This window comes from Leishmania mexicana, chromosome 18 (genome assembly GCF_000234665.1).
Source record: "Leishmania mexicana MHOM/GT/2001/U1103 complete genome, chromosome 18".
In the NCBI taxonomy this organism is placed as follows: domain Eukaryota; phylum Euglenozoa; class Kinetoplastea; order Trypanosomatida; family Trypanosomatidae; genus Leishmania; species Leishmania mexicana.
Genome location: NC_018322.1, coordinates 318,017 through 335,784, shown reverse-complemented (window position 1 = coordinate 335,784; position 17,768 = coordinate 318,017). Strand labels below are relative to the sequence as shown.

Below are 17,768 nucleotides of genomic sequence, written 5' to 3'. Positions count from 1 at the left end.
ACGCGCGGAGGGAGGAGAGAGGGTTGGTTGGGTGGGCAAAGAGGCGCAGACCAGCGATTCGTTGCCGCTCACGTACGTCACACATGTATGGATGCCACACACACAAACACACACATATAAAAGCGAACTGCCCACCGTTTGCGTGCTCGTGTGTGACCCCCCCACTGCGTGTGTCGAGCGCGCCGCTGAGCTATCGTGAAGGGAGCAGAATGATACGGGGAAGAGATAGAGAGGCGGACGAGGAGATGACGCGAGAGTAGTAGACGCTGCTGCTGCTGCTGCTGCACAGACCCAGGCACAGACACGCCCCCCTTCCCTGCCACACACACACACACACACACACACACACACACACCACTCCTAGTAAAGTGGAGGAGTGCCGATGCGCACTAGCTGTAGTGGACGTGAGCTGATGAGCAGGTGAGGTCGAGAGGGGCAGGGGTGATGGAGGCAATGACGGGCGGCGGAGAGAGAGGAGTAGACAACACAGTGACGAGAAAGCGTCCTTGGCTGCGTGATGTGCGTTGCAGAGGTACTCATGTGCACCCGCGCGCTTCTCGCCCACTTTACCAGCCATCGCATGATCCTTTCGCCCCCACTCCCCCCCCGCTGGCACAAGAACCTTACGCGAGCAACCGCCTGGTGCGCCCCCGCCCCCCATCTTGCACGCTCTAAGCACCCCTTTCCCCTCCTTGCACGGAGAGCTCCTCGCCCACGCCCACCACCATACCCTGTCCGTCCGACTTCCGCTGCTGACGACGCTGCGGTCGTCTGCGGTTTCAAGCCGGCCTAGCGCGTCCTGCATGTCCTTTTCTTTTACACTTGGTTACGAGATGCGGTTCGTGGAGGATGAGCCCCACCAGATTATGCGACCTGCTTGTTAGCGTATTATGTCCAGCATGCGTGCCCCCAGCGGCACACTCACGCGGAGAGTGGGAGGGATGGACCTCTGCATACGGCTTGCGGTCCCCTTTCCCCTCCTCGTCCTCGCGCGCTGTGCGGGGCAGCTGTCGTGTCGTTCATGCTTGCATGTGCATGCGCTTACGCGTACGTGTGTGGAAGCCGCGTGCAGCTGTGCACTTCGCTTCTCAGGCACGCTACTCCGTTGCGTCCTCTGCAATCGGCTCCAGCTTGGACGAGTTCATGCGCGCCGCGTCGGCGAGGTATTTGACGGAGAAGTAGTTCTCGCGGGAGAGCTCCGTAAGCAGGCGGTGCTGAAAAAGGCTGCGCTGAAGTACCTTGAGCGCTGGCAACACCCGCGCGGTCTGCTGCGGCCCTACCCCGCCGAACGCCTCGTTGGAGTGGAGCAGGAGGGACTGCGCCCACAGCAGGGCATGCTCGAGACCACGGCAGTGCTCCACCTCCTCGCTCACCCACTGCATGAGCTGTGGAAAGAGAGACGAGGGGACGGCCGTGACAGCAACCGGGATCGAGTTGCGTGGCATCCGGCGTAGGCACTCCACGCCAAGCGTCGCATCTCCAAGGTTCAAGGCGCCGATGAGCGCCAGCACCGGCTGGCCGTTCGCGAGTTGCTGGCGCACCTCCTCGGTGGTTACGCGCAAGTTCAGCTGCAGAGGCTGAAAGCGCGGACGCGCCACACGCGTTGAGAAGAGCAACAGGCCGTCCGTTGTCGCGGCAATGAACTCGGAGCCCGTCGCTGCGAACACCACATCCATCGCCCGCGCCGTCAGCTCCGTCTTGCGCTTGCCGGTCGCGAAGTGGCGGTGGCGGCTACCTGGCATCTCGAGCAGCTTGCGCCGCGACAGGTGGATGTCGTCTTCGCCCACGTCGATGTCGCCGAGAAAGCCCGCCTCGCTGGCGTTGCGCCACTGATACTGCTCCTCCGCACCCTGCACGTCGAGGTTGTGCGTGATGGGCCACTTCTTGAGCACGTAGCCCTGCGTCGCGTGGTAGAGCACCAGCCACTTGGAGTCGCCGCCCGCGATCAGCTTCTCGCCCTCAGGGGAGAAGCTGATGCGCGTGAAGTGGGTGTTGTAGTTGGCACTGTTCGGCCCCACCTCCTTGCGCCAGCCGCCGGCCGCGTCAAAGGTCGTGAGAAACGTCTTGATCAGCTGCGGGTCGTTGGCGATGGTTGTCTCGTACACGGAGATCTCCTGCTTCGCCGTCAGCACGGCGAGCCGGCGCCCGCTGCTGCTGTAGGTGACGCACAGCACTTCGGTGCCGATGTCCAGCACCTCGCCGTCGCCCTTGAGCCGCTCGCCGCTGTCGTTCTGGTTGAAGAGGTCCCAAAAGATGAGGTTGTGGTCCATGCTGCCGGAGGTGAGGGTCGTGCCGGAGGGGTGAAACGCCACGCACGTGATGGGCGCCTCGTGCCCTTGCAAGACGTCAATGATGCGCCCCGTCTGCACAGCAAACACAAAGATCTTGTTGACTTGGCTGCTGCCGACGGCCAGCACTTCACCGGACGGGTCGACGGCGATGCACGAAAGCTGTGTCTGCTCTGGCGGGCTGAAAACGCGAAACTGGCGGTAGCGCATGAGGTCGTAGCCGCGCGCCGTGCCGTCCAGGCTGCTGGTGAAGAAGGCGTTCGTGCTCGCACTCGTGCTGATGCCGCTGATGGGCCCTGTGTGCTCGGTGAAGGTTGCGAAGCACTGCCCGGATGCTACCTTCCACACCTTCACTTTGCCATCCTCGCCGCCGGAGATGATATTGGTGCTATCCGCCGTGATGGCAGCGCAGGCGATGTCGTAGTAGTGCGCCTGCTCCTTGAGCACGTACGCCTCGGCTTTCCAGTCCCACACGAGCAGCTGCTTGAGGTGGGCACTGCCGAATGCAACCCAGTCCCCACGTGGCGCGAAGGCCGCCGCCGTCAACGCCTGGGCAGATATCGAGAGGAGATGCACTAGGGTCAACTCTCCGCCCTTCGTCTCTGGCAACGTGTGAATGGCAAAGGTACCGCTGCTGTACCCAATCGCAAGCAGCCCGCGCGGCTTGTGGAACGCCGTGACGCTGACGCTGCCCTTGTGCGATAGCATGAACTTGTCCTTGATCTCGAAGGCATAGCGCAGAGTCGGGGGTAGGTACGTGTCATCGGCGGCCGAAACACGTACGCCGTCGAGGCGCAGCTGCTCCAGCCGCTTGCGCTCGAGGAAGCTCTTCGGAGACGGGGAGTCCTCGACCTCGACGTCACCGCCCTCGGCCTTGTCGCTGTCCTCCTGCTCGCCCACTCGGGCCTCCAGCTTGGCAGCTGCGATCGCCTGCAGTATCTCCCTACGTGTAACGGCCGCGCGGTGCCACATCACCACCACGTTGTCGGCCGCCACACTCACCACCTCGGTGTTGTCCACGTTCGTGAACCAGGCCCCAACAACGGCGCTGCGGTGACCGATGAGCGAGTTCTGCTGGAGTGCCATACCTTTCTGCTGCAGTTTGCCTTGCCGTGGCACGATCTTCATCCGTGCATCCTGGCCACACACCAGGATGTGCTCGCTATCCGTCGTCCAGTCGAGGTTCGTAATGGGCCGTGTAAGGACGGTGTGAAGCTGCTCGATGCGGTGGCAGGCATGGAAACTGACGACGCGCTTCGCCGGCGCTGTGTACACCTGCAGCGTGGCCTCCAACGCCACTGCGACGTACTTGCCACACGGGCTAAATCGCACGCACGGGGTGGCGCAGTTCGGAGGGAAGGAGAGCGTGTCGAGCACGACGCGGGCAGGGATGGAGTAGAAGAAGCCGAGGCCGCGCTGTCCAACCACAAAGGCAAGGTCGCCATCGGGGGAGAGGTCGAAGCAGGTAATGGAGCTGTTGCTACACATGAGCGAGAGGTGGCCTGCCTGCTGGAGATGGATCGACGACAGGTAGTTGTTCACAGGAGAGTAGAGCTGCGTGCCGTCGGGCGAAAAGACGACGTTGCCGCCCGTGTATAGCATGCCATGCACGGCAGCGAGTTGAAAGACGGTCTGCATGACGCGTGTGCTTGTCTTGTCGTGACCAGGAGGTGTGCGCGCGCTCTGTCGCTGTCTGTGTCTGTGTGTGTGTGGCGCACGCGCAGGAAGCACCTGGACAAGGGTCAAAGCGCGAGAGAAAGGACTAAGGTGCACAGAGAAGCCATGAAAGCGCTTTGTGGCAGTGGGTTAGGTATTCCATCCGGCTATGTGCCTCGCTGATTGGGAACCAGCGAGGCACGCCTGTGTGTGTGTGCGCCTGTGGCTGCGCCTGTACCTGATGAGCAGCTGAAGGGCGTTACATGGGCGAACACACCCACCCACGCACCCACACACACACACACACACAGACGGTCTGGCGCATGGGTCGGGGTGGGGCACGCGCCCTCCTCGTCCCTCATGCAGAGGACTATTTCGTTTCCTTACAAGCTATCTTCACCTTATGTGCGCCCCCCTTTCGTCTTACGCACAACACGCCAACGGCAGTGGTGGGCACCATTATAGACTTTTTTAACAACAGCCGCCGCCGCTGCTGCTGCTCTCTCTCTGACAGGCGATGACACGCGCCCTACAGCGTCACATCGGCCTCTACCTCGTCATCGAGATCGGCGTCGAAGGCGCCGATTGAGTTCCACTGCGTGCTGTACTCGCCCGGCATTCCCTCCAGTGCGCTTGCCGCTGCCGGGTACGCAGCCATCACACACTCGCGGAAGTACTGTGCACTGCTCATCAGCTGCTCGTCCGCCTGGTTTACGCGACGCAGCACAGGCACAAAGGTCTCGACCTTGAAGGTGGCGGCCGGCACACAGCCGGTACCCGCCACCGCAGCCGCCGCACGCAGCATCCACAAGGATGTGAGCTTGTCAGCGGCGCCGAAGCTGGCCGCCGAGCGCAGGTGCTCGGCAGAGGCGGAGAGGAAGGCCTGATCCGTGCGCTGCGGCGCGCACTTGACGAGGGAGTAGACGAGGGCGTAGCCAGCCAGCACTTGCGTCCCCTTCGTCATCGTGCAGGACAGCGCACGCTCCTTGATGTCGCCGACGACGTCCTCCGTAATGCTCTCGGACATGCATAGTGCACCCACGGCCACGCCGGCGGCGGCCGCAAGCCCAGGAGACTCCGGCGCCTCCCACATGGGACGCACCAAGTCCATCAGTTTTGGAATGTGCGGAAATTTCTTTGTGAACTTGGCGTAGCGTAGCACCACGCTGATGAAGCGGCACATTACCGTGCGCAGCAGCGTCGAGTCGACAGCCGTCTTCTTGGTCACGACCGTGCCGAGGATGAGATCGGCGTACTTCTCCGAGCGCGTCAGCAACTGAATCGCCACGTGCAGCGCCAGCACACGCGCCTCGCCCGAGTCGCACAGGGCGGCGTTGAACATGGCGAGTGCCATCGTGCCCTCCACCATTTTCTCCTTGCCGCTGGCCGGGTAGTTCATGAGCTGCAGGCACAGACGCACCAGCGCCAGCACAACGGATCCCTCGTTGCGCGTGAAGAGCACCTTGGAGCAGCGACCGGCGACCGTGTTGGCTGCTGCTGCGCTGATCGCGCGTGGGGCGAAGCGCATGAGGTCCTGAATGCACTCCACCGCCTCGACCTTCTGCTGCGGGGTGCCGTAGTCAAGGCCGCGGTTGTAGAAAGTCATGAGCACGTCGAAGAGACGCGGCTCGCCCTCGCCCAGCACAGTGAACTCCGGGGTGCTGCTACTGATGAACGCGCGCGCTGTGGCCACCAGCGTGGTCTGGAACGGGTTGAGGAACTGCAGCAGGTAGCGGCCTGCCGCACGCTTGCTCGTCATGATGTCTTCACGCTCCTCGTCCTCGAGCGTGTCCAGCACGCGTTCCTCGAGAGTGTTGAGCAGCTCCGGGATTGCACGGACGGCGAAGCTGCGTGTGGCCTCGGTGTCGTCGCCGAGGGCGTCGATGAGGGCACGGAAGGCGGAGGTGATACCGTCGACGTTGTCGAGGTCCGTTCCAAGGCCGTACGCTGCGGCTGCCATCAGCGCGCCATGGCGCCTCCCTGGGACGTTCATTGCCTTCGTGAAAGCCTCGACCGGTATCATCTCGAACTCACGTGGGGCGAGCATCACGTACTTGTGCATGAGCTCCTGCGCATCGTCCAGCGCCTCCACGCAGAACTGGAGCAGCAGGCGCACCATGTCGTCGTGGTAACGGCGCATATCTTCTTGGGCTTCCTCGACATCGAGGATCGCGTCGAGCAGCTCGACGTTCTGGTTCGTGTGCGTCTCCAGGGAGCTCAGGTGCTTGAAGACCAGCGCCAGAGCCACCGCTGGCTTTACCTTCACCACCTCCACCACACCACGCACGCTCGTCGTGAGCTGCGCCTCCACGGCGCTCTCGATGAGGCGCGGGCCGAGCAGCTTCGACACGCGCGCAAACACCTCTCGGGCCGCCTCCTGCACAGCGTCGTGCTCCTGCATGCCCGGCAGCACGCATCCCACGATATGGCCACCCATGCTCACCAGCCGCCGTGGGTCCGCGAACTGGACGACGGTGCCGAGGCACACGAGTGAGCCAAGCTTCACACGGCGGTTGTCCGACTTGTACATGTTGCAGAACGTGTCCACGAAGCGCTCAATGGTTTCGTTCATGCGGATCGTGAACTCCATCGTCTTCTCCGCCACTTCCACGCAGTCCGGGTTCTCAGACGACGCGAAGCGCACGAGCAGCAGCGCCAGGGCGTCAAAGATCTTGTTGACAGCAGCGCGTATGCTCGCCACACACGCCTGCCACGCCATGTTCGCGTCGGTACGCACGTTCGCGCTGTGCTCGTGGCGGCCGCAGAAGATGGCCGAGAGCATGCGGACGAGGTTGTCCGTGCCGAGCATCTCCTCGAGGGAGCCCAGGATCGACACACCTCGCTTCTCCACGTCGCGCGCCGCCTCCATCGTGAGGATGGCACCGTTCTCGCCACCTTCGCCGGCCGCCGCTGCGACGTCGCCCTCGTTGCCGACCATTGTCGGGTCCATCGCGCTCGCCAGCTCGGCGCGCGTTTCCGCGTCCGCGTCGGCCATGGCCACCTGAATGCGCATCTTCTTTCTAATGTGCGCCACAAGGTGAAGCATGAGCTTTGCGGAGAGCTGCAGCGAGCTCTGCCGCAGCGTCGTCACCTCGCTGCTTACTCCGTCCAGCAGCGGGCCCAGGACGAGCTCCAAGTTGCGCGTGCCATAGAGGGAGACGACGCTGTCGCCCGCTGCCAGCGCCACGTCGCGCACGCGGTCGGAAAAGTGCGAGAGGCCCTCGAGCACCCACGGCAGAGAAATAGGCAAGAAGTCCTGGAAGGTCTCCGTCCGCAGCGTGGACGGGGCGTACACCATAATGTAGAGGAAGCCCTCTCGTACTGGTGGCCGCTCGTCCGTCATGCCGGTCTGGATCTTCGGGAAGTACAGCTTCAGCAGCTCCGCCCCACACGCGTTCACCACCTCGACGAACACCTGCGCCGCGCCGGCCTTCTCGATTGTGCCAGACTGAACGCGCTGCAGGACGCTGAAGGCCCACTGGCAGATCTCGTCAATGAGGTTGCCGCCGATGGCGGAGGCGAGCGCGGCAATCGCCTTGGCCGCCGTCGTGCGCGCCTCCGTCGACGGGTCCTGCGAGGCCTCCTCCAGCAGCCGCACCAGCTCCTCTGTGTAGGGTAGCAGCGCGCGCGGGTCGTTCACGAGGCTGACCATTGCCGCCACAATCTGCGCCGCCTTGGGCCGCGTGCGCGCCACCTGAGCACCAAGACCGCGCGAGAGCACCGGAATGATGAGGGCCAGGGAGGCGGGGTCGACCATGTTCACAAAGCGCGTGTAGAGCAGCGCATCAAGCGCCGACTCTGTCTCCGTGCTGGGTGAGCGCATCGCGTTCAGGATCAGCTCGACGTGCTCCTGAATCTCTGGGTTCGAGACGACACCGGCGACTCGGCGCAGCGCGTTCGAAGCCGCCACGGAGACGGCGTTGTTCACGTCGAACAGACAGCTGCGTATGTGCTTCATGATCTCCGGCAGAGCAGCAGCAAGCTGCTTGGGGGAGCAGAACGCGACGTAGCCGATGAAGTTCAGCGGCGGCACTCGCTTCTTCGCCGAGTCCGAGGCGAGCCCCTCCACCAGGCGCGGGATCAGTTGGCGGAGACCCACGCCGGACAGCTTCGCCATCAACTCCTTGGCGGCGTCATCGGCACACTCGGAGATGTTCGGGTCGGCATCCGCGACGGCTTCCAACAGCTCCGTCGCCATCGACAGCGCGTACGGCTCGAAGAGGGGGGACATCTCGCTGCACAGCACCTCCAACAGCACCATCACGCCTGACCGCTCCACATGCTTTTCCTGGGCGGACTTGCGGAGAATGCCCATGACGTTGTAGCGGCGCAGCGCCGTCAGGCCCAAGCCCTTGATGACGCCGACGAGGCCCCACGCGTGCGCCTTCTTCTTGATGTAGGAGCCGGAATAGATCGCCTGCTTGAGGCACTTCTCCACAAACTCGTCGAGCTTCGGCGAGTCGCGGATATGCGTGTTGCGGCTGATTTCCGCCATCGACTCGCAGACGCAGCGGTGCACCATGGCGGATTGCGAGTTGTTGAGGGTGCGGCTCTGCTGATCAATGATGGTTTCTAGCAGCGCCGTCTCCTGTAGGCGGCAGCTCATGATGGAGAGCCACACTGTGGCAGTGGCCAGGTACTGCTCCTTGTGCGCCTGCGTCACATCCTTGGGCGGCTTCGCCAGACGCGTCTGCAGCTGCGGCGAGATGCTCTTTAGCAGTGCCAGTTCAGCCGCCACGAGCACGGTGCGGCCGGCCTTGAGGGTCTGCCGGAGAAGCGCCTCGCCCGTCTGCGGGTTCTCGAGTAGCTGGCAGAGGTAGTCCATCACCACGGCAGGCACGCGGCCCAGGTAGGTAGAGGACAGGCCTTCCAGCGAAACCACGGACGGCGCCCCGCCAAGGGCCTTCAGATCTTCCACCCACTTGAGCTGCGTCCCTTCGTCGGTCGTCGGGCGACGCGCGAAGAGCCGGTGCATCGCCTCCGTCACACGAAGCGCGCTCGCCTCGCTGCGGCCGCCGTAGGTGCGCAGGAAGTACACAAGGTCGTCCCAGTCGGAGGGCTGCAGCACGAAGTTGTACTTCGCCACCGCATCTTCCATTATCTTCCGCACGTGCTTTGATACGTTCGACGCCGGATCGTCTGCGAGGGTGTCGGCCAGCACGAGCGCACGGCGGCACGTGTCGAAGTGGGGAAACCGACCGAAGGCCGCAGCCGTCACGTCGCGCACAGAGTCGACGGTGTTGAACAGCCCCGCCTCCACTGCCGCCAGTCGCTCGCCAGGCACCATCGACATGAGCGTGTAGAAGCCCTGCTGCACACTCTTGTACAGTGACGGGAAGCTCTGCAGGATGCTCGTCAGCAACTCCATCGCCGCTGTTGGGTCAGGCAGGTTTACCTGGCCGAGGTTCTGCATGAGCATCCCGAGCACCTGATGCTGCGTGGCCACCGGGATCGTCGTCGAGACGGCGTTGGCGCCGCGTCCAGCCTTGAACGCGACGCGCGCGAAGGCCATCAGAACAACGAACAGCGGGGCTGGCAGCATCTGAGTGAGGGACTGGCGCAGCGCATGCGCCATCGCCGACACCTGGCTGACATCCTCTACCGCGAGCGTCTTTAGCGGGGTGAGACGAGCGACCGTGCGCACCATGTTCTCCGCCATGTACCTGAACGGTGTGTGTGTCAGCAAGCCTGTCAGCGCGTCCGTCGCCAGCACCGCGAGCACGTGCGTTGCCTTGCCCTGCACATGCAGCTCGGTCACGGTCGCCTGGAGCGGCGCGTACAGGATAGGCAGCGCCTCCAAGTCGAAGTGGCCGTGCGTGCCGAGCAGGCGAAGAGCAAGGTAGACGGACTTGTGCTGGTGAATGGCTGGCATGATGACGCAGCTGCGCTTCCCCACGGCGGCGCGCAGCGCCTCTCGCCCCTTCGCCAGCGCTACTGCATCCTTCTTCTTCATGTCGATGAAGTCGTCCTCGGACATCCCCTTGGGGGGGCGGTCCGGGTAGACCTTCAGCAGCTGCTGCTCGCGCAGCGTGAGATTCTCGTACGCGTCCATGAACTCGATGTCCTCAGCGGCGATCGCCGCATCCTCGGCGGACAGCGCCATGAACCACTCCTTCGACGCCTGCACCGCCTCTGCGATGGCGCCGAAGACGTCACGCGAGGCCGCGGCACTCGTCTGCGTGAGCAGCAACACCACCGCACGGCATGCGGCGATAGACTGATGCTCCACGCCCTTGTCCATTGCCTCGATGAGATGCCGCGTAATGGCCTTTGCCTGCTGGGAGAGCAGGCGCTCCTGACCATCGCCGCAGGCGAGCGTCTGACGCAACGGGCGCTCGAGCACGGCACGGCTCGCGCGGCGGTACCGGCGCAACAGGCAGCTGGAAGCCTTGTAGAAGTACGGGTCGGCGCCCTGGACGTTATCGTGACCGGCACACAGCAGAAGCTCGCTGAGAGCCGAGGACAGGGAGAGGCGCGAGGTGTGCCGCAGCAGCGCGGTGCCGACCGCGACGAGCACCGGCGCGGCCGTCTCGCCAACAATCATGGGAGTCGAGCCCGCCGACTCAAGCCCAAAGACGTGCTGCGTCAGGCAGCTCCACAGAGACGTCGCACGCGACGCATCGGAGGCGACGGACTTGACGTACTCCAGCAGCGGGCGGCGCACCAGCCCGTGGTAGCTCGTCAGCAGTTGTATTAGCGAGACACCGTAGCCGCTGTTCGCCAGCTCGATCGCCACCTGCGCGGCGCGGGCCTGCTCGTACACGTTGCCGTCCAGCTGGCGCAGCACCTCGGCGGTGCTCAGCAGCGGGTGCACCTTCGCAATCGTGGCCACGTCGCCACGCGCCAGGGCGAAGGGGAGGGCGAGGTACGCGTCGGGACGCACCACCACCACCTCCTCGCAGTCCTTCATCAGCTCCGTGAGCAGGCCATCCACCACGTCGACCGGCGTACGATGCACATCGAGGTGGACGAGCATGGCGCGGCGAATCGCCGCCTCCTTGCGACTGTTCTTCAACGCACTCATCAGCCCGTCCTCCATCGCCGCCTCCAGCCGCAGTGCCGAGGTGAGTCGGAAGGCTTGCGCGGCCGACTCCACCGCCGGCATCGCCACCTCTCTGCTCAGCATCGACATGACGTCAGCCGTCGGCTCCAGCTGCGCGCGCACCTCGCTAGGCAGCGCCTCCAGCATGTCACACAGCAGCCGCATCGCCACCTCTTTCTCACGTGGGGTGCGGCAGCGGGTGCCGACGGCATACACAATCGTCTGCTGCAGCACTGTCAGCATCTCGGGTGCGGCGGCGCAGAGCTGCTGCATCAGCCGCGCGTAGATGGGGCTGACGCGCTCGACATCGGGGAGCAGTGTGTCGGCGTTCACGATGAAGGGGGTGATCCACTGGGCGAGGGCGTCCTTGCCCTTCGCCTTCATGTACGCGGCGACGTCTGCCGTCGGCGCAGAGGCGAGCACAGCAACGTAGTCCAAGAAGGCGTCGCGTGGGGTGCTTGCCAGACCCATCGTGTACAGCACGAACTGCAGTGCCACATCGACGTTTTCTAGCTTCAGCGTGCCTGCCACAGGACGCCGCGCACCGAGGACGTGATATGTGATGAGGGGGTGCGCCTTGACTGCGGAGCTGAGCTGATCCTTGCTGAGCGAGAGCTGCATTACCCCGCCCTGGAAGACGGGCGTGAGGGTGATCATCTCTGCCGGCGCCAGGGACTTGACGGCTTTGCACACCGCGTCCATGTTGTGACTAGCGTTCTTCTGCATGAGCTGCCGCAGATGGCGGATGGGGGCATGGGTGAAGAAGGCCTCATCGTTGGTGGGGTGCTGCTTCAGCGTGTGCTTTTTCTTTCGCGCGTGGAGGGCGGCGCAGCGCTGCACGAGAGCTGCGAGCGCCCTCAGGAAGAGCTGCAGCCCCTCGTCGTCCGTGTACTGCTTCAGCCGTGGCAAGGTTGTGTCCTTGCGGGGCTGCTGTTGCGCTGCGCTGCTCTTGCGCCACGAGGCGCGCTGCACGGTGTCGGCGAAGAGTGGCGGGGGCGGGGGTGCGTGCAGCAGGACAGGGGCCGCCAGCCGCAGCACCTCCTCGACGCACAGCAGCGCAGCGGGTGAGCTGTCGAAGCACTGGAGGCATGTGTGGAAGGCCACCTGCACGGCGGTACACCACTCCACAAACGACAGCGGGGTCGTCGAAGAGACCCGCGGCAGCACCTCCTTGCGAAGCCGGCGTTGCTGATCCGGCCGTACGCACGGAAGCCGCGTCGCGCTCAGTACACACTGCACAACCTGCAGCGGGTGGAGGCCCTTGCCAGGGCGGCGTGAAAGTTCCACAATCTCCTCGGACGGCTCCTCGACCTTTAGGCCTCCCTCGAGCTGCTCGCACTGCAGGTGCCGGAACTTGCGCAGCTGCGTTGCCTCCTTTTCCGAGAGAGGGTTGTTGTACTGGAGTAGCACCTCCACCGCCAGCGGCACCGTGGCGGCCCGCTGCAGCGCGTGTACGACCTGCGCGAATTCCATCACAGCGACTCGGAGGGCACGCAGTGTGCAACGAGTTTGTACACCTCTGTTCACGTTCACTGGCACGCGGTCGACGGAGCAGAACCTCGGCGTGTGGGCGTGTGCGTGCGCCACTACGATACCAGCGGATGGCGGCAGCGATGACGGTGGTCGGCCACGGACACACAGAAACACACGGAAACACACGTTTCCTTGTTCCCGAAGTGAGGGCAGGAAGAGCGGTATGGTGAGTGAGTCGCGCAGCTCGACCGTTTCGTGCTTCTACTGTCAAGAATCGTTGAGATGGATAACAAGCCCAAACAAAACAAAAACAAAAAAATACACTGACCCGATGCGGCTTGTTTACATGCGCGCAGGCGTGGGTGTGCGGAGGAGGTGAGCGGGGAAGATTGAGGGGAGGGGAGTGGAGACAAAGTTGCGTGCCGGCGTGTTGGCACCTGAGCGAGTCCGTGCACGATATGCTGAGGTGCCACTGCGTACACTGTCATGGGAGGGGGGAGGGGAGGTGCTCGGGGAAGAGTGTGCGGCACTGTGTTCCTTTAAGTATTGCTTAGGTGTGTATGTGTTTACCTGTCCTTTAGCTTTACCGAGCGTGGCACAGCCGCGAGACTGCATACGTCCATGTGAGGGCCCATCATCACACCCCTGCTCATCTCACCACCCAGCTTCTGTCGCAAGATGGGGACACACGCACACGCGTAGAGAGAGAAAGCTTGTCTCGACACTTTTCCCTATCTGCCGCGTCCTTCCGCACCTGGACACACCAAAAACATGTGAGGGAGATGGTGAAGGGGGGGGTGGGAGAGGTGAGTGCGCGAGACAAGCAACATTGCAGGCCAACCCGCTCCCTCACCACCTATGCGCAGCATCCGACACACCGAGCGCTTTCCTTCCCCGTCCGCCGTGCCCCTTTTTGGGGGTGGGGGCAAGAACACGCCCCATACGCATCTCAGACACAAAGCGCCCCCGTACATGTGTGTACGAGCGATGTTATCCGTTCCACCTGCGCCACCTGACATGCCCCCCCCCCCTCCGCCTGCCAAGCGTGTGTGTGTGTGCGTAGGGGGGGGGGAGGACCCGACAGACAGACGCCCGCGTGCGCGAATCACCACCACCAACGCCGAAAGACTCGAACCGCATCTAGACCATGCTGCGAGTGGCCAGTGACGTGGCCCTGCTGGAGGCGGACAGTCCCGCTGCTGTTGGCATCCTCAGGTGCCTCTAACGAGGAAGGAAAAACAAAACGAGCCTTGACGCGCTTACTCCGCACCGTTGCTACGCGCGTGCCGCTGGATAAAATTCACGTTCAGAAACAGCTGCCCAACGTGGAGGACCACAGCGAGAATGGCGCCGGCAACTGGACAGGAAGCAAAGGTGAACCACACCAACATCACACCCGCCAGCGGCAACGGGTCGGTGGTAGGCCGGTGAGCGCAGCGTGCCACGATGGGGATGTGGATGATCGTGCTCGAGGTGCAGGCAATCGTAATGATCCACAGAGCAGGGTACGTGAAGGGACCCAGTGTGTACCCAGGCACCGACGTGACTGGCGCGGCGGCGGCAATGTGCTCGCTGTGCACTCCCATCAGCAGCAGGAGAAAAGCACTGTTCAGCACGTTGAAGATGACGTGGATGCGGCACAGCATGCTCCAGCACTGCCTCGCCATGCTGAGGATCGTATGCGTCTGCGCTACGCTGCAGAAGACGTAGAGGAGCTCAATCATACGCAGCCGGCGCAGGTAGGCGGTCCAGTTACTATTCGGATCAAATATGCCCTCGAGGATCCACCCCGGCACCGTGACGGTGCTTACCGTTGGGCATACGAGCGGCCACCACATGCACACGCTGAAGAGGATCATTGCCTCATCGACGGTGGCGATTCGGTTGCCCCATATAAAGATGTTCTTCTCGAAATGCAGTGTGTGGGAGAGCACCGTGACGAAGGCAATCAGGCAGACGGAGGTGGCCATGTTGCAGAGTGACCCGAGCAGCGCGAAGACGCAGCACGTCGACAGGAGTGATGTAACACAGTCGAGCCCGTGATCAAGATACTCGCCAATGGAGCTGGCCTTCTTGTCGCGCCGAGCGAGGCGGCCGTCCGTGTTGTCGGCTACGCAGTAGAGCAGGTTTAGCGACCCGCACAGGATGAGCATAAGGGAGGGCGATATGAATGACAGGATCGGCGTCATCTCTGTCGGGGACAGCGGGGGCATTGGCAGCATCGCTGCGTCCTCGACGAGGGAGGCGGGCAGCAGCTGCATCCTACTGGGCTGGAACTGCGACCCCGCCGGCATGGAGCTGAGAAGCAGAGCGGACGCGGAGATGGTGGAGAAGATGCCGACCAAGGTGACCTTGTTGGGCACCCACGACTGTGGGTAGAACTGCACGACGTAGTCATAAAAGGGAAAGAAGAGGTACTCGGCCATGATGCTGGGCTCGGCGGAAAGGTTGGGCGTCCCGGGCGGCGCCGCGGGGGAGATCCAGCTCTGCATGACTCCCTCACGCACGCACAGACGCGCACACACACACGCTCTCTCCCTGTGCGTGATGATCCCCAATGGCCTTGGTGTCCGTACTTGCACGCTTGCGCCGCAAGAAAAAAGAAAGATATTTAGAAAAGGAAGGCAAGGAGAGGGGAGGGGGAGAGGAAACACGGGTAAGGATGTATTACAACGTCAGCGGCCACCACACATGCACACGCGCACTCAGGTTAGTGGGTTTTGGAGAGACGACGACGACGAGGGGGAGGGGGGGGGCAGCTGCACAAGCTGAGCATTGGCGAGGCAAAGGAATAGCAAAATCCATACGCGCAGACGAAAGGGCGACGGTGCACACGGAGGTGACGCGGTGTGCAGGCAGGGAGATGGAGAGAGATAGATGAGGGAGTACAGGAAGGTAGAGATAAGAAAGAAAGGTGCGGGTGGAGCGGTGGTGTGCGTGTAGGGAGATGGTGTGGATGTATACCTATATGTCGATATATATATATATATATACATATACATGGGCTTGTGTGAGCTTACGTTGGCTCGGAAGCACTTGTCTGTTGCCGTCCTCGTCGTGGAAGCCACCGTGTCACCGGCAGCGGACACAGTGCCGTAACCAACTCACCTCGGTGCTGATGGACACGTGCGTACGCATGCCAGGCAGAGGCAGGGAAAGCGACGGGGACTGCACAGGTGCGGAATGTCGCTCGGTCCTCTCTCTCCTTGCCTCCCTCCCGCAGCGGGCCATGATCAGGGCGCCAGCCGGAGACGCATAGGGTGTTTGCGTATGTGTACGCATGTATGCTTGCGTATGTGAGGAGAGCGAGGGTTGCGAGGTGTTTGTGTGCGTGCGTGTGCGTGCTGGTGGCCATGATCATGAATCCCGGAGCTGACCAAAGGAGATGGGCGGTGGGCGGCAGGGAGGAGTGCCGCGGACGATGACGCTTTGCGCCTTCTGCTGCACCACGTCTTATACCCTCGGGGCCACTACCACCACTGCGCCTCGCGTGCGTCCTCTTCGCCTCATACTCTGACTTGCCGATCACTACGGCAGACAGAAGCGCTGCCCTACGCAGAGAACGCGCCAGGGCACACCCACTTACAAGCTGCTCCTTCGACACTCACAAGCGGGGGGGGAGGGCGGCGGGGATGGGGCCGGTGGAGAGTGAGCGAGTGATGCCGGCACGCATCCCACCATTCGCATGCTCAAGCGAGTTGATATGCGCTTCAACGTTAAGTGACGACCAGAGACACGCACACAGACATGCAAGGGGACAACGGAACGACAACAACAGGAATCACGAGGCGTGCGAGCTTGCGAGCGAGTCTTCGATGAGCTCCTCCGCAGCCATCGTGGGAGGAATGGTTGGTGGTGGCGAGGGCTCCTCTCTCCGTTTGCCTGCTCATCGCCCCATACACACACACACACACACACACACACACACACACACACACACACCAACAAACATCAACCCGAAGAGCGTCCGCCTAGTGCGCCATCATCAAACCGCGTCCGCCGATGCACTCCTTCACGGCTTGGATGTGGTCGATGATGCGGTTGTCTGCGGTGCGGCAGATGTAGATGATGAGTCGGTTGTGGATGCCGTGCGTGTTCATGAGGCGCCGCATCATCTTGGGCGACCATTCGAACTCTGTCTTTCCATCGTAGCTGCACGGCTCAATGACGTTGATTGTGGGCTCGTTTTGAAAGTACTTCAGCTCGACAGCGAAAGCGCGGTCATTGTGGAAGTCGCGAAAGCCGGCGACGAGGCCGTGGTCGAGCAGCACCTTCGCACACCCGCGTGTCTCGATCGTCGAGGGCACAATCACGAAGCGCTTCCGCTGCTCTGACGCCTCGCGCAGACGGTGGCAGAAGTCGTACACGGGAGTAAACACGTTGAAGGTCCAGTCTTTAGGCTCGCGCTTCTCCAGCTGCACGCGGTCTTCATCAAGGCGGCTGGGCTCATCGTAGGTGCCGTAGTACAGCGCGTGGTCTCCTTGGTGCTGGAAGAAGAGGCGCGTGATCGGGTCTGCGGGAAGGTCGCGGACACGCTCGACTCCTGGCAGGTTCACCAGTGGTCGTTGCGGAAACGGACGAGCCGACGGCGCGATGCCGCCGGCGGGGCCACTTTGGCGACGAGCCTCAGCCAGCGGGTCGCGCTCGTCGGCCAGCAGAGCGTTCAGTTGCTGCCGAACACGCTTCTCGCTCACAGTGACGTCGTTGGCGACGGCAAACAGACTGCCTTGGCGTGCCCTGCGACCGAGAAGTGCCCTGGCACCGATGGATCGGCCACTGAGGTAGGCGGCGCTGGCAGCAGCCGAGTGGTCGGCACCAACAGAGGCACTCGAGGAGCTACTGCTACCCGGGACGAAGGCCGTGGTGGCCCCACCACCGTACACACGCGCAAAGCAAGTCGCGCTACGGAGCAGCATGGCGCACTGGAATGAAGACCTGGTGCGGCGGGGGTGGGTGGGGGAGTGTGAGACAGAGATAAACAGGCGCTTCCGATGGCACGAGCGACGCGAGTTGCAAATGCGTGACGGTGCACGTGCTCGAAAAGAGTCGTGTGTGCCGACGGAGGCGCCACCCACACCCGCACACGCACGTAAAAGCCCGTCCCCCCACCCCGGTGCGCAACCCGAGAGGGACGGCGAGGATGAGGCGACAGAGGAGAGAGAGACGGAGAGGGTAAGATGGCGAGGGCGGTAGAGAAGAAAACGGCGAGAGGGGGCGGCACTGGTGGCCTACGCGGAGGTTGCAGAGTGGGGAGAGGGAGGGGGGCAGCGCGCGTGTGCCAATTGGCGTGCACGCACAATGGCCACTGT

The 17,768-nt window shown here is 63.0% G+C and overlaps 4 protein-coding genes across 4 annotated transcripts; all 4 read right to left on the bottom strand.

The window, feature by feature from the left end:
• Positions 1-1,097: 1,097 nt before the first annotated feature.
• On the bottom strand, positions 1,098-3,926 carry LMXM_18_0830 (periodic tryptophan protein 2-like protein; the record flags this gene model as incomplete). The annotated part of the gene is made up of 1 exon (XM_003874048.1): positions 1,098-3,926. One exon carries the CDS (start codon positions 3,924-3,926, stop codon positions 1,098-1,100), a length of 2,829 nt encoding a protein of 942 aa, XP_003874097.1.
• A 547-nt stretch (positions 3,927-4,473) lies between these two features.
• LMXM_18_0820 (conserved hypothetical protein) lies at positions 4,474-12,459 on the bottom strand (the record flags this gene model as incomplete). Its single annotated transcript, XM_003874047.1, has 1 exon — positions 4,474-12,459. The coding sequence occupies one exon, from the start codon at positions 12,457-12,459 to the stop codon at positions 4,474-4,476; it is 7,986 nt and encodes a 2,661-aa protein (XP_003874096.1).
• Positions 12,460-13,718: 1,259 nt separating this feature from the next.
• On the bottom strand, positions 13,719-14,951 carry LMXM_18_0810 (conserved hypothetical protein; the record flags this gene model as incomplete). The annotated part of the gene is made up of 1 exon (XM_003874046.1): positions 13,719-14,951. One exon carries the CDS (start codon positions 14,949-14,951, stop codon positions 13,719-13,721), a length of 1,233 nt encoding a protein of 410 aa, XP_003874095.1.
• Positions 14,952-16,430: 1,479 nt separating this feature from the next.
• Positions 16,431-17,375, bottom strand: LMXM_18_0800 (conserved hypothetical protein; the record flags this gene model as incomplete). Its single annotated transcript, XM_003874045.1, has 1 exon — positions 16,431-17,375. The coding sequence occupies one exon, from the start codon at positions 17,373-17,375 to the stop codon at positions 16,431-16,433; it is 945 nt and encodes a 314-aa protein (XP_003874094.1).
• Between the last annotated feature and the right edge of the window lie 393 nt (positions 17,376-17,768).